At 49.5% G+C, this 13,674-nt stretch overlaps 1 protein-coding gene across 15 annotated transcripts in view; it reads right to left on the reverse strand.

Annotated features, from left to right (window-relative positions):
* The window catches only part of MYH14 (myosin heavy chain 14), a 79,743-nt gene that overhangs the window by 40,019 nt on the left and 26,050 nt on the right, over positions 1 to 13,674 (reverse strand). For all 15 annotated transcript variants that reach the window (XM_081514563.1, XM_081514570.1, XM_081514575.1 and 12 more), the window contains 6 exons: positions 8,242 to 8,337; positions 5,961 to 6,079; positions 4,612 to 4,764; positions 4,057 to 4,230; positions 3,490 to 3,663; positions 1,889 to 2,003 (listed from right to left, as the gene is read on the reverse strand). In XM_081514563.1, the coding sequence (XP_081370689.1) occupies positions 1,889 to 2,003; positions 3,490 to 3,663; positions 4,057 to 4,230; positions 4,612 to 4,764; positions 5,961 to 6,079; positions 8,242 to 8,337 (831 nt within the window). The remainder of the gene's footprint in view (positions 1 to 1,888; positions 2,004 to 3,489; positions 3,664 to 4,056; positions 4,231 to 4,611; positions 4,765 to 5,960; positions 6,080 to 8,241; positions 8,338 to 13,674) is intronic.

The raw sequence follows: 13,674 nt of genomic DNA on the forward strand, positions 1-13,674 counted from the left end.
CCCCCTTCATTGGAAGGGCAGAGTCTTAACCACTGGACCATGTACTTTTAAGTCAGAGACACCATCCTGTTCACATTTATGTTGACTAGTGAGGGCACCAATGTTGGTTGAGAGGATAAATGTCCTCTGAGAATTTAATGTCCAGGGTTGGGGGAAAAGAAAACCTCTCTCCCAAGAGGTTGGGTCTGTATCTGTTTTTATTAGGTTTCTCCTTTTTTGCCCTGGCTGCTGGGAAGCTCAGGGCTAACTCAAGGTTCCCACCTAGCTTGTTACGTTTGCCTCTCTGAAGAGAGTGTGTCTCACTGGTCTCTTCCCCTGAGATGCCAAGGATGCTGAGTACCCAATGGTGGGCTGTCAGGATGCCAGAAAGCAAAGCCAACTCTGGACTCTGGGCAGCTGTAGTAAAGACTGATGCAGAAATGGTCCCAATTCCTCATCCTACTCTGGGACTGGCAGCTCCTCGAACCTGGGCTGGTCTTATGACATGCTTTGTTCGGGAGAACTGTGGAGGAGACGATACTGTGCTGGGTTTCAGACTAGGACACTCAGGAGGCTTCACCACTTATACTTTCTCTCTTGGAGGCTTTGAGAACCAAGCACATAAGGGGAGAGCACATGAGGGGTTAGGGGGATCATCACGTGGCCGTCAATGGAACACAAACTTTAAAGAAGTTGAACGGGGAGATTTTCAGTCTAAAGGAGATGATTCTCGGCAGAATCTGGTTCTGCTGCATGTGTGTGCATGCTAAGCCTCTCAGTTGTGCCCCACTCTTTGCAGCCCCATGGACTGCAACCCACCAGGCTCCTCTGACCTTGGGATTCTCCAGGCAAGAATATTGGAGTGGGTTGCCATTTCCTTCTCCAGGTGATCTTCTCGACCCAGGGATCAAACCTGTGTCTTTTATGTCTCCCGCAGGCAGGTGGGTTCTTTACCACTACTGCCAACTGGGAAGCCCTTCTGGTTCCGTTACTGAAACTCAAACACTGCTTTTCAAATCCTCTCATATAAACAGCATGAAATACTGTCTAAAATCAGCTCACTGGATCAAGGTGCCCTATGCCATTTTGCTCTGAGTTCATTTTGGAACAACTCTTCTTGATTATTTTGTTCTCTTGTCTAATTGCATGGGCTGACATTTCCACTACTATGCTTTTCACATCAATAAAAGATTAAGACAATTGACAGATTCTGGAAACCTGGAATCAGGGAAAACAGACATGCTGGTTTTGCTAGTTTTACAAAATCATCTCTCAAACTTCCTCTAAAGACTGGGGACAAGCATGGACACAGCTTTTCTATCTGCCTCCTAGGAGTGTCCATTTGAAAAGACTGATGACCAGACTCACATGGGTCTTGCTGGAGCAGGAAACCAAAACTATCTCTTGGTTTTTTCCCCTTCCTTCTTCCCTGAATCCTTGAAGGGAAAGCAAAGTCTGAAAGTTGACTAACATGTAAAGCATCACCCACCTGAGTTCTCTTGTTGTTATTTATTCTTTTACAGTCAAATCTCTTGATTTTTTTTTGGTGGGGGGAGACATATGCCGTCTACAATTAACTTCATAGCTTCCTTTTGACTATTCATATGCTTATTTATTTTGCTGGTCTGATTGCATAAACTACTATCACCAAAACAGTATTTCACAGCAGTGTTGTCAGGGGGCATCCTTATCTCATTTCTGATTAAGAACGAGTGTTTTATCACTGAGTGTGAAGCTGGTTTGAAATATCGATTTCTCAATCACTAACTGGGAACACTATTGTGAGGCTGTCGGTCCTGGTACCAGTTCCGTATCTGAGCAGACAACTCAGGTTCAGAACTCAGCCTCTGAAACAAAACTGAAGGGGTGCACAGAGCCCCAGGGACAGGGCGGGGAAGCGGGTCCTCACCGTCTTTCCAGATCTCTGCCGTCAGCCGGTCTGTGCTCTGGTGGAGCAGGGCTGCGACGTTGTCATTCAGAGGGTCCATGTTTTTCATCAGCCACTCGTTGGCCTTGTAGTCGACCTGAATGAGATCGGGCAGAGGAGGGGGGGGGGAGTAGACTGAGGCTCTTCGGATTTCCCAAGGAGCCTCCGAGAAGCTCTGAAAAGCCCCAGTTTTGGGGGGCGGGTTGGGGAGGGGGCGCGGAGCGCGCGCTCACCCCTCACGGGCGCGACGGCGCCACCTTGTGTCTCTCACCTGAACTTCACCCACCCGCCGCCTGGCTCCTCGCCTTTCTGCCTTTCCCTTGAGAGAACTCTGCCCCCGCCTCCGCGACCTCATCCACTAACGTCACTTCTGATTTTTTCAGCCACACTCCTCCTCAAACGTGCAAGTTCCTTGCCGCCTCAGGATTTTGACGCCTGCCGTTCCCGCCTCCTGTGACTCCGTCCCTGGGGATTTTCACGGGGCCGGCTCCTTCCCCGGGGAGGCACAATCTTGACCGCCATGAGTCCCGGCCTGTGCCCTCCTCGCCCACCCTCCGGGGGGCTCCCGGAGGCCAGGGTCTGAGTCAGTGTCCAGCACTGGGCACGCGGGAAATCTTAGGAAATGTGTGGGAAACAACTGAGTTCTAGGACAGGACACACGGGTCTCCTGGGGTGTGTGGTTCCCTCAGCCTGAAGACCGCCCCCTCTGCACGCGTCCTTCGCCAGCTAAGCGTTACTCATCATTTAGAGCAGGGGTTGCCAGACAATCCCGGTCCACAGGCCAGATTCAGCTGCCACCTCCTTTTGTGACTAAAGTTTTATTGGAATACAGCCTTCATTTATGTGTGAACTTGTGGCTTCTTCTGTGCTCTCATGGCAGAATTGAGTAGTTATGCCAGAGACTGTCTGCTCCACAAAGCTGAAACTAACGACAGAAAATGTTTGCTGACCCTTTAGTTATTTATTTGGCTGCACTGGGTCTTAGATGTGGCGTGTGGGATCTAGTTCCCCGACCAGGGAACAAACCCCCGGCCCCCTGAATTGGGAATGCAGGGTCTTAGCCACTGGACCACCAAGGAAGTCCCTGACCTTTGATTTAGAATTCGATCAAGCATCACTCTCCTCTGAGACCTTCCTTGGCTTTCCTCCTCTGGACTTTGATACTCTCTGCAGCTGCCTTCGTTAAGGCACTCATCAACCTTTTATCCCAATGGTCTGTATTAGTCTCCCTCTCAGATAAGGAACTTTGTGAGGACAGAATCATCTCTGATGTGGATCCCCAGCTTTGCTCAGCACAGGACTGAGCACACAAAAGGCATACATTGGCCAAATGAATGAATCAAATGCACCTAATTCTCCACCTGGTGAACTCCTGTTCATCCCTCAAAACCTACTGCAAATATCCCCACCTTGAGGAAATCTTTGCTGACTTCATCAGACAGAGTCCTCACTCCTGGCCCCTGGCCTGACTGTGACTTTTCCCAGTGGACACCAGGTGGCCCCTGCCTTCCCTTTGCATCCTCCCTTCATCCTCACTCCCACCCACATGCCTCAAAGCTGCCCCACATCTCCCTGTTCCCTACCTTGCCTGCATAATGCAGGACACTGAAGTCGGCCTGATCCCGAAGGTGCCTTGGCCTCTGGAATTTGGGGTGACCACCCTGCTCCTGGGCCACCTTCTCCACAAAGGACTTGTCCGTAGCCTTTGGGAACCAGCACTCCTCATCCAGCAGAGCCAGGAGTCCGGGGGGATTGGCCTGACCATTGACAGAGCAGGGAGAAGCGTTAAGTCAAATCACCCAAAACTGGACACTTAGGTTGCTGCTAATTTTTAGCTCTTGTGCCACTTGGGACCTACTAGCAAACAGGAGAACAACCATCACAGTTCTAGCTGTCAATCAGCCCTCGATTGGAGCCGGGCTAGCGGCCAGGCACATTCTGGGTCCCGATCATCTAGCGGTCACACAGATCTAGGCCGTTTTCCCCATTTAACTGATGGAGAAGCCCAAGGCTCAGAGAGGGGGAGGGACTGGACCAAGGCGACACAGAAGGCTGAGGAGATGCGGAGATGCAGGTGAACAGGGAGGGGGAGCGGCGGCAGCGGCGGAGGGGGGAGCAGCGGGGTGGGGCGGGAGGAGCCGTGCGCTCACCGGCCGCTCGATGAGGTCGATGCAGGGCTGCAGATCGAGGCCGAAGTCGAGGAAGGTCCAGGGGATGCCCTCACGCTGGTACTCCTCTTGCTCCAGCACGAACATCGTGTGGTTGAATAGCTGCTGCAGCTTCTCATTGGTGTAATTGATACAGAGCTGCTCGAAGGAGTTTAGCTGCAGGGGGGGAGGGACATGAGCTGCATGAGAGAGATGGGCAGGAACCCAGAGAAGGGGGGACAGAGGCCCAGGAAGAGGGGGACAGGGAGCCAGGGAGAGGGGGCAGGGACCCAGGGAGGGGGGTGGTCAGAGGCCAGAGAGAGAGGCACAGAGATCAGAGACAGGGGGTCAAAGACCAGAGAGAGAGGGGGACAGAGACCCATGAAGAGGGAGACAGGGACCCAGAGAGAGGGGGACAGGGACCAGAGAGAGAGGGGGACAGGGACCAGAGAGAGAGGGGGACAGGGACCCAGAGGGAGGGGGACAGGGACCCAGAGAAGGGGAGCTAGGCCAGCGTGATGAAGCCCTCCCAGCCCCCCACCAGCACAAGCAGCAGACCTGGAAGATCTCAAAGCCCGCGATGTCCAGGATGCCCAGGAAGGAGGCGCCCTGCCGGGGGCTGCGGTCCAGGGCTCGGTTGAGACGCAGGACTAGCCAGCGGAAGAGGCGCTCGTAGGTGGCCTTGGCCAGCGCCTCCAGCGCGAAGTCAGCCTGCGGGCCGGGGCGCACAGTGAGGACCCTGCCTGCACGTCGGCGGCCCCGGCCCGTCCCCCCGGGGCCGGCGAGGAGACTCTGGGTGCAGACACCGCCCCCTCGTGTTTCATCAAGAGTGGCGACATTAACACTGGCGGATCATTACGGAAGGCCTACTGTGCACCGGGCCCTGTATGCGGTGCTTGGGGGCGCGTTAGTTCATGAATCCTCCACCCAACGCTTGAACCAATTTCCACTGTAGAGCAGGTAAGAGAGTGGGATCTGGGGCCTCACACCAAGGTTGGAACCCTAGCTCTGCCACTTAGAGGCTGTGTGACCTGGGGCATGCGAATAAACCTCTCTGTGCCTCAGATTCTTCATCCACTCTTTCACTGAGCGTGGAACCCGGGTCAGTGTGACACTCAGTCTCCTATCTCCCACTGTGCCTAGTACCTCGAGTGCCCAGCACCTGAGGGTCAGGCAGAGCCTCTACCCCAGAATTGGATTCTGAAAAGAGTCGGTCCGTGTTCACTTCTCCCCACCCCCACCTGAGGGTATGCTGCATCGTCACTTGCCTAGACTGTGACAGTGGCCTCCTCCTGTCTCTCTGCTTCCACCAGTGCCCCCTGGAGCCAATTCTCCACATAGTAGACAAGGGAATTTTTATCAAAGCCAAACTGAATCGAGTTGGTCCCTGGCTTACATCCTCACTGGCCTCCTAAAGCACTTTGAATAAAACTCACCTCCTTACTGTAGCCCTTAAGACCTTGGATAATCTGTCCCCTTCCAACCTCTCTGGCTGCAGCTTCTATCACCCTCTCCCTAACTCTCTAGCCTCACTGATCTCCTTAATGTTCCCAACTCACCAAGCTTGTTCCACCTTCAGGGCCTTCACATATGCTATTCCCTTTGTCTTAAACCATCCAAGCCTCAATTCAAATGTCACCTCCTCTGAGAAGGCATTCTTGACCACCCCAACCCTCTCCTGCATAGAAAGCATCCCCGTTTCTTCTATTATCCGATTCCTTACTAATCTGAGCTCCCTGAAGGCATGGTCCTTTTTTCCATGACTGCCTTTATGCTAGCACCTAGACCAGAGTCAGTAACTGAACAGATATTCAGCCAAAGTTTGCTGAGTGAGGGGGAAAGAACAGGCATAAGCTGCTTAAAAATCCAGGACCCTCCCTGTACCCACCGACCCCAGCCTTGCCCACCTGTTCCTTGGTCTGTGCTTTCTGCACGTAGTCCCGGCCAACTTTGATGCGGGGGGTGAGCAGGGCACGGGAGAAATCCGTCACCCCCAGGCCCAGGAGGCGGCAGAGCTTCTGCGCAGCTGAGGGCGAGAGGCACCAAGATGGGGTCAGCACTGGGAGGTGGGGACAGCGAGGAGTGGGGGAGAGGGTGTGACCCCCCCAGCTGTCAGTGGGACCCCAGCCTTTCCTGCTAGAGGCATTAGGGGTCCTAAAAGTGTGTGTTCTCTGGCCTAACAATTCTCCTCCTGGGACCCCAAGTTGGCAAAAATAAACCTGGAGGTGAGTAAAGGCTGGACTAAGAGGATGTTCATCATGGTGTTGTTTACAATAGAGAAAACCAGGAAGCAGCCTGCATGCCCAACAGTTGGGGATTGGTTAGAGAGTCAGGGTCCATCCATTTGAACGAGTGTTCTGCAGTCACTAAACATTATTATTATAAATAATTATTTAATAAATAAGTAAATGATAATGATAAATTATTACATAGTACACTTAAGCCATGTACTTTTCATGATACGTATGTTTCACTTCAAGTTCAAGAAAGAATTGTAATCAAATGTTGGGTGCCAGTAAATGATACCCATGCTGAAGGGTCTTTATCAGTATCTGCAACTTTGAAATGTGCCAGGAAAAAAGACAAGTGAACAGAGGATGGAAAGATAGTCAATGAAACAAATGTCAATGGTAGAATCTTGGTGGTGGATCCAAGTGTTCAGTATAAAATTCTTTGAACTTTTCTGTACGTTGAGAAGTGTCTCAATAAAATGTGGGGGTTCGGGGGGACAGCTCTTGGAATAAGAATTCACTGAGGTGGCCAAACCCAAAAGAAATCTTTAAAAATTCATTGATCTTCCTTATTTGTGTAGGAAAAATAATTGCCAAAATGTTAACGGCTCTTTTGGCAGAAGATGGAGGCAGGACTGCGGGCAGGTGTATTTCTTCTTCTGCCTCTGAATTAAAATGATCGTTAAGAAGTGTTTCAAAGCTTCTATCACTTGCATCATGGGAAGTTAGCTACTACAAATACTCAACACCAACAGAAGGGAAAAACACCTAGGAGTTTTTCAACAGTGGTCATTTCTGAGAGGTGATGAAGGTTTAAATCTGTCTCTCTCTCTCTGCAATTGCAATTTCTAATTCGTCTGCAGTGATTTTGCCTTATACCAGAATATTTAAAAAAGAAAAAAACACCAAACCCAGCGTGGAGTACTACACTGCCAGTAACAGGATGGTCTATCAGGGTTCTAAGGCCTCGGTGTGTACTTTTTTTTGATTTTTTTTTTTTGATGTGGACCATTTTAAAAGTCTTTGTTGACTCCAATTTTGTAAACCAAATGAATGAATGAGTTCACACCGCACACCTGCTGGGTGTGTGAGCCCACCAGATGTCACAGGAATAGCTCAGATCAATGACACTGTCAGAGGTGCTCCTTCCAGACTTCCCTAGTGGTCCAGTGGTTAGGACTCTGAGCTTCCACTGCAAGGGGTGCAGGTTTGATTCCTAGCTCGGGACTGAGATCCTGAATACTGCATGGCTCCATATTGATACTGATATAGATCCCCCCACCACCAAAAAAAAAAGAGAGAGAGAGGGACACCCCTTCCTTCATATGCTCCGTGTCATACAGCTTTTGAAAATGAGCCCAGAGGGTTTCATAATCAGGACAGCAAGCTCTTCCCATCCTGAGGGGAAGGGGGTGTCAAGCACGATTCCATTTCTGTGATAATTACCTCCACATTGATACAGATGTAGAACAAAGCCCAGAGTGAGCGGCCCCAAAATGTAAGCAGTAATTATGGGTAATTTCCCTGCCTTTATCCTTTGCTGTCTTGCCAGAGTTTCTTCCCCATCCAGATTGTATTATTTCATCATAATAAAAAAGCAGAGCTATTTTCATTTTGATATAAAAAGGAGTATCAACTATACTTCTGCTTTTGAAAGGCAAAAAAAAAAAACAACCAAAGCACAGAGGCCAGGAGGAGACATGCCCTGTGCTAATGGTGGTTCTCTAGGAGGGTCTGAGATGATGGGGGACCCTGCTCACCCCTTCTTTGGTGCACTGGTGTTGTTCACATTTTCAGCAGAGCTCACACTCTGTATAATCAAGTAAAGAGTGGAAGGTGTTTTTTCAGTAGATATTCAGCCAAGGGCAGGAAATCAGGGCGGGCCTGGGGGGAGGCAGGTCTGTCTCGGGATGAAGGATGCTCTGTATGAGGTGGGTAGCAGGCCAGGTGGCAGTACCTGTGTTGTCAGGCATGGAGGCTTGGTCGGTGTTCCGTTCTCTCTTCAGGACGATGTTGCCAAACTGGAGAACGGCCGAGACCATCCGCAGCATGGCTAGGGGGCAGCAGAGAAAGAGATCACGGCACATGGCGCAGGGTCTGAACCAGCCCCTCAGAAAGCTAGCTGAAGCAACGAGGACCTACTGTACAGCCCAGGGAACTATACTCAGTCTCTTATAATAACCTATCATGGAAAAGAATCTGTAAAAGGATATATATACGTATAACTGGATCACTTTGCTGTACATCTGAAACTAACACATAATACATCAGCTATGCTTCAACACCTCAATTACAAAAATAAAATTAAAAAAAGAAATCTAGCTTAAAACGCTATGTCAAATTACACCATCACCTGACTCCAGGCAGGTCTTAAAATACCTGAATGGATAAATGAATTCTATATTTTACAGACATGCGTCCATGCTAAGTCGCTTCAGTCGTGTCTGAGTCTTTGTGACCCTATGGACTATAGCCCGCCAGGCTCCTCTGTCCATGGGATTCTCCAAACAAAAATGCTGGAGTGGGTTGCCATTCCCTTCTCCAGGAGATTTTATATACAATGTTTGCTTTATTGCCATTTGGTGTCTGCTCATATCTGTTTTGGGCTTTCCTGGTGGCCCAGCGGTAAAGAATCCACCTGTAATGAAGGAATCACAGGAGACACAGGTTCGATCCCTAGGTTAGGAAGGAAGGCATGGCAACCCACTCCAGTGTTCCTGCCTGGAGAATCCCATGGACAGAGGAGCCTGGTGGGCTATGCACGCATGTCCATTTTATAAAGTGATGTGTATAAGATTTATGTATAAAAAACTATATATATATACATATGTATATATATGTCACTCTGGTGTACAGCAGAAATTAACACAACATTGTGAATCAACTATATTTCAATAAAAAAATTTTTTAAGACATCTTATCTGATATATATAGCATTGATTCACATTGAGCTCACAACCAACACTCACTATAACTGGAACCTGAAGGAAGCTTTTCTCACACACCTCCTTCCTCTGTACCCAGCATCTCAGTCTTCTTCCTCATAGGGACGCCGGATGGCATTAAGCACTACACTTGGGGGAGCATTTCAAACAGTGAAATCGCCAACCAAAAACCTTCTCCCAAGTAATAAACGTGGCACTCAGTAGGCTGCAGAAAGGACACTTGTTTGCAGTATGAGCTAGAACAAGAAAGCGGGATGCCGCCCCCGGGACCTCGGTTGGGTGCACCCTGGCAGCTCAAAACTTTCACCCCTCTATGAATGACCCCAAGGACCACACAAACACCAGGACTGTCGGTTTGGGGTTTACAAATAACTGTCGCGTGTAGCTGATTTCTCCAACTCGGACATTGTAAAAGATGGATTGTATTTGCACGTCTGTGCAGAGAAGCCTGCCCGGCTGCGGTCCATGGGATCGCCAAGAGTTGGACACGACTGAAGCGACTTGGATCGCTCGCACCAAAGGGGCTAGAAATCACGCCATAAATGGGCAATGCTGCCCCCTAGAGGACATCCTGGGACCGTGCAGAGGTTGGTTGGCATAGGGATGGGAGCCACCCCAGCAACATATTGGGGTGTTTCTGGACATCACAGAGACTGAGCGGGTGGGCACCAGACCGCGACGCAGAAGCCCATCTGTATCACAAAGAGTTGTCCACATCCCTTGGACATGATTTCGAAATGTCCCAGTGGACATTCGTGTCTGTGAATAATGGTTTTGAATGCTCTGAGACTGCTGCTGCTGCTAAGTCGCTTCAGTCGTGTCCGATTCTGTGCAACCCCACAGACGGCAGCCCACCAAGCTCCGCCGTCCCTGGGATTCTCCAGGCAAAAACACTGGAGTGGGTTGCCATTTCCTTCTCCAATGCTGCTGCTGCTGCTGCTGCCAAGTCGCTTCAGCCGTGTCCGACTCTGTGCGACCCTATAGATGGCAGCCCACCAGGCTCCGCCGTCCCTAGGATTCTCCAGGCAAGAACACTGGAGTGGGTTGCCATTTCCTTCTCCAATGCTGCTGCTGCTGCTAAGTCGCTTCAGTCGTGTCCGACTCTGTGCGACCCCATAGACGGCAGCCCACCAGGCTCTGCCATCCCTAGGATTCTCCAGGCAAGAATACTGGAGTGGGTTGCCATTTCCTTCTCCAGTGCATGAAAGGGAAAAGTGAAAGTGAAGTCGCTCAGTCGTGTCCGACTCTTCATGACCCCATGGACTGTAGCCTACCAGGCTCCTCCGTCCATGGGATTTTCCAGGCAAGAGTGCTGGAGTGGGGTGCCATTGCCTTCTCCGCCTTTTCCAATGCATGAAAGTGAAAAGTGAAAGTGAAGTCGCTCAGTCGTGTCCGACTCTTAGCGACCCCATGGACCACAGCCTACCAGGCTCCTCTGTGCATGGGATTTTCCAGGCAAGAGTACTGGAGTGGGGTGCCATTGCCTTCTCTGGCTCTGAGACTAATCAGAACTGTTTTACATATACACACGAAAGTGTTTAGTGTTTGGTTTTAATACCCAGTGCATTTTCCAAGAGGATAGTCACTGTGGAATCCAAAGGAATGCGGGTCTTGGTTTTGTTCAGAGCTTGATCTAGATTTGGTCAGGACTTCCCTAGCGGTCCAGCGGTTAAGATTCATGCTTCCAACGCAAGGGGTTTGGGTTCAAGCCCTAGGTGGGGAACTACAATCACACATGCTGCCGAGCAACTGAGCTCTTGCACCACAACTAGAGAGTCCAGGAGGCACAATGAAAGATCCACGTGACTCAAAGATCCCAAGTGCTTCAACTAAGACCTAATGCAGCCAAATAAATAATAAAAAAAAAAAGAAAAAGAAAGTGCACAGACTGTATGGGTCTGTTTGTTCCAAATTCAAGTGGGCAAGAGAAGGGGGCGACAGAGGATGAGGTGATTGGATGGTATCACTGACTCAATGGACATGAGTTTGAGCAAACTCAGGGAGATGGTGAAGGACAGGGAAGACTGATGTGCTGCAAAGAGTCGGACATGACTGAGCAACTGAACAACAACAACAAAATAACTCCATGCTGTTAGATGCCAGGCTGCAGGGGTTTCTGGTGACCGGAAGGAGCTTGCAGGGACTTCGAGGTGCTGGTCATACAGGGTGTCACTTGCAGAAATTTTCCCAAGCTGAGTGCTTCAGCACCAAGCTCACTTTTTGGTGTCTGTGCTACATAAGCTTCTGCACAAAGTTTACTTAGGAAAAGGGCGTGGTGGAAGGTGGAGAGGGTGGGGAACTCTTCTGGGAGACCCGTGCCAAAAGCGTGTAACCCGAATCTAATCAAGAGAAAGTGCACCCACACTGAGGAAACAACTAGCCTGTCATCTCCCAAAGTGTCAAGGTCACAAAAGATAGAGGAAAATTCAGGACCAGTTCCAGATGGATGAAGAGTACAGTGTGACAGCTAGATGCAGCATGTGTGATCCTGGACTGGGGAAGTGTGTGTGTGTGTGTGTGTGTAACAAAAACTTTCTTTTTTTTTTTTTGCTATAAAAGACATTACTGGGGAAACTGGCATAAGGTCTGTGAAAAAAATTTTTTTTTTGCCATAAAGGACATTACTGGGACAGTTGGCATAAGGTCTGTGGATTAGATAAATAGTACCCATACTGCCAATGTTAATTTCCTAATGATGACCCTGTACTGCATTTGTGTCAGAGAATGTTCTTGGGCAGTATGCACTGACAGATTCAGGGGGTGGTAAGATGAATAATGCCCCCGCCCCCAAATGTCCACAGGCTGAATCCTACAAATGTTACCTCGAAGGGAGAACAGACTTAACTGATGTGATGAAATTGAGGATCTCAAGACAGGAGATTAATCTCGCATTATCCAGGTGGGTCCTAAGTGTAATCCGAAGGGTCTTTATAAGAGGGAGGCCGATGGGCAGGCCACATGAGCAGCGGTTAGAGTGATGTCCTTTGTCTCCATTTTCTCTTTTTTGGCCCGGCCAGGCAGCTTGACCCCGACCAGGGTTGGAGCCTGGGCCCCAGAAGTGAAAGCACTAAAGGCTAACCACTAGACTGCCAGGGAATTCCCTAGAGCAATGCATTCTGAAGATGGAAGAAGGGGCCACGAGCTAAGGCATGTGGGTGGCCTCTGGAAGCTGAGAAAGGCAAGAAGACAAATCTCCCCGGAGCCTCCAGAAGGGACCAGCTCTTCTGACACCTTGATTTTAACCAGTCAGATTGATTTTCAACTTCTGACCAGGGGAGGGAAGTACTTCTGGTCAGGGAGTAAACGTGTTATTATAAGCCACGACATTTGTGATCATTTGTGTCAGCGGCCATCAGAAACTAACATGAAGGGTGAAGGGGTCTCTGGGCAACACCCCTACTCTCGAACGACTCAGAACAAGTAATTAGAAAGACAGACGAGCATAAAGTAGATGTAGCAAGCTGGTGACACTTGAGAAGTCTGGGAGAAGGCATGCAATGATTTTGTGGACTCTCTACTCCTTTTCTGTAAACCTGAAATTATTCAAAATAAAGAGGGTTAAAAAAAAAATCCCTGAGGGACTTCCCTGGTGGTCCTGTGGCTAAGACTGATTTCTAGTCAGGGACCTAGATTTCTAGCTGGGGACCTAGACCCCACATGCCACAAGTAAGACCCGGTGCGGCCAAATAAATAAATATAAATATTCTTTAAAATCTCTGAAAACAGAAGTGGAGGGGGTAGTGGTCACTGACTTGACAGCTTCAAGAAGCCTTGCTCTGAAGGACACACAAGAAACTGCTAACTGAGGTGGCCTCCTGGGAGCCCAGGGCACTGGAACAATCATTGCCCTTAATTTTTTTTTCAATTTCATATCCTTTCAAATGTGAGACCTAGTCTGGAAAACAAAATCACTGCTGAGAAAAGACTCAGTTTCTGAAACTAGAGAGTGAGATTTCAGGGATGATCACACAGCCTTGGGAATACATTATTAATACAAATGCTGAGCTGTGTACTTGACAATGGTGAATTTTACTGGTATGTGACGGCTAGCCCTCAAAGAAAAAAGGAAAAAGGCTTTGGTAGAGTTTGTGGGGCACGCTGGCGTATGCAACAAGTGTGCGTTTTTCCTTTCCATCTCCACCGAGGTCATAACTCCTTGTCTATCACTTCCTTCTTCATCTCCTAACTGCTTCTAAGCCCTCCATCAACGTGTTTGTGAATGAACTTCAGCCTACCAGAATTCTTTCCACAATCATCACTACTTCTGGGATTCAATCTAATCCCTTGTCAGGATCCTTGGTACACCCTGTCCCCAATCCTCCCACCCGCTCCAGCCCAGGGTCCCCTCACTCCAACCAGCCAAGCCAGCCACGTTCTCGACATGTGACACTCTCTTGCCCCCAGGCTCTTGCCTTAGGACTTCCCTCCTCCTACAGGCCTTCCAG

Source organism: Giraffa tippelskirchi, chromosome 7 (assembly GCF_054371585.1).
Source record: "Giraffa tippelskirchi isolate mGirTip1 chromosome 7, T2T-mGirTip1v1.2.pri, whole genome shotgun sequence".
NCBI lineage: Eukaryota > Metazoa > Chordata > Mammalia > Artiodactyla > Giraffidae > Giraffa > Giraffa tippelskirchi.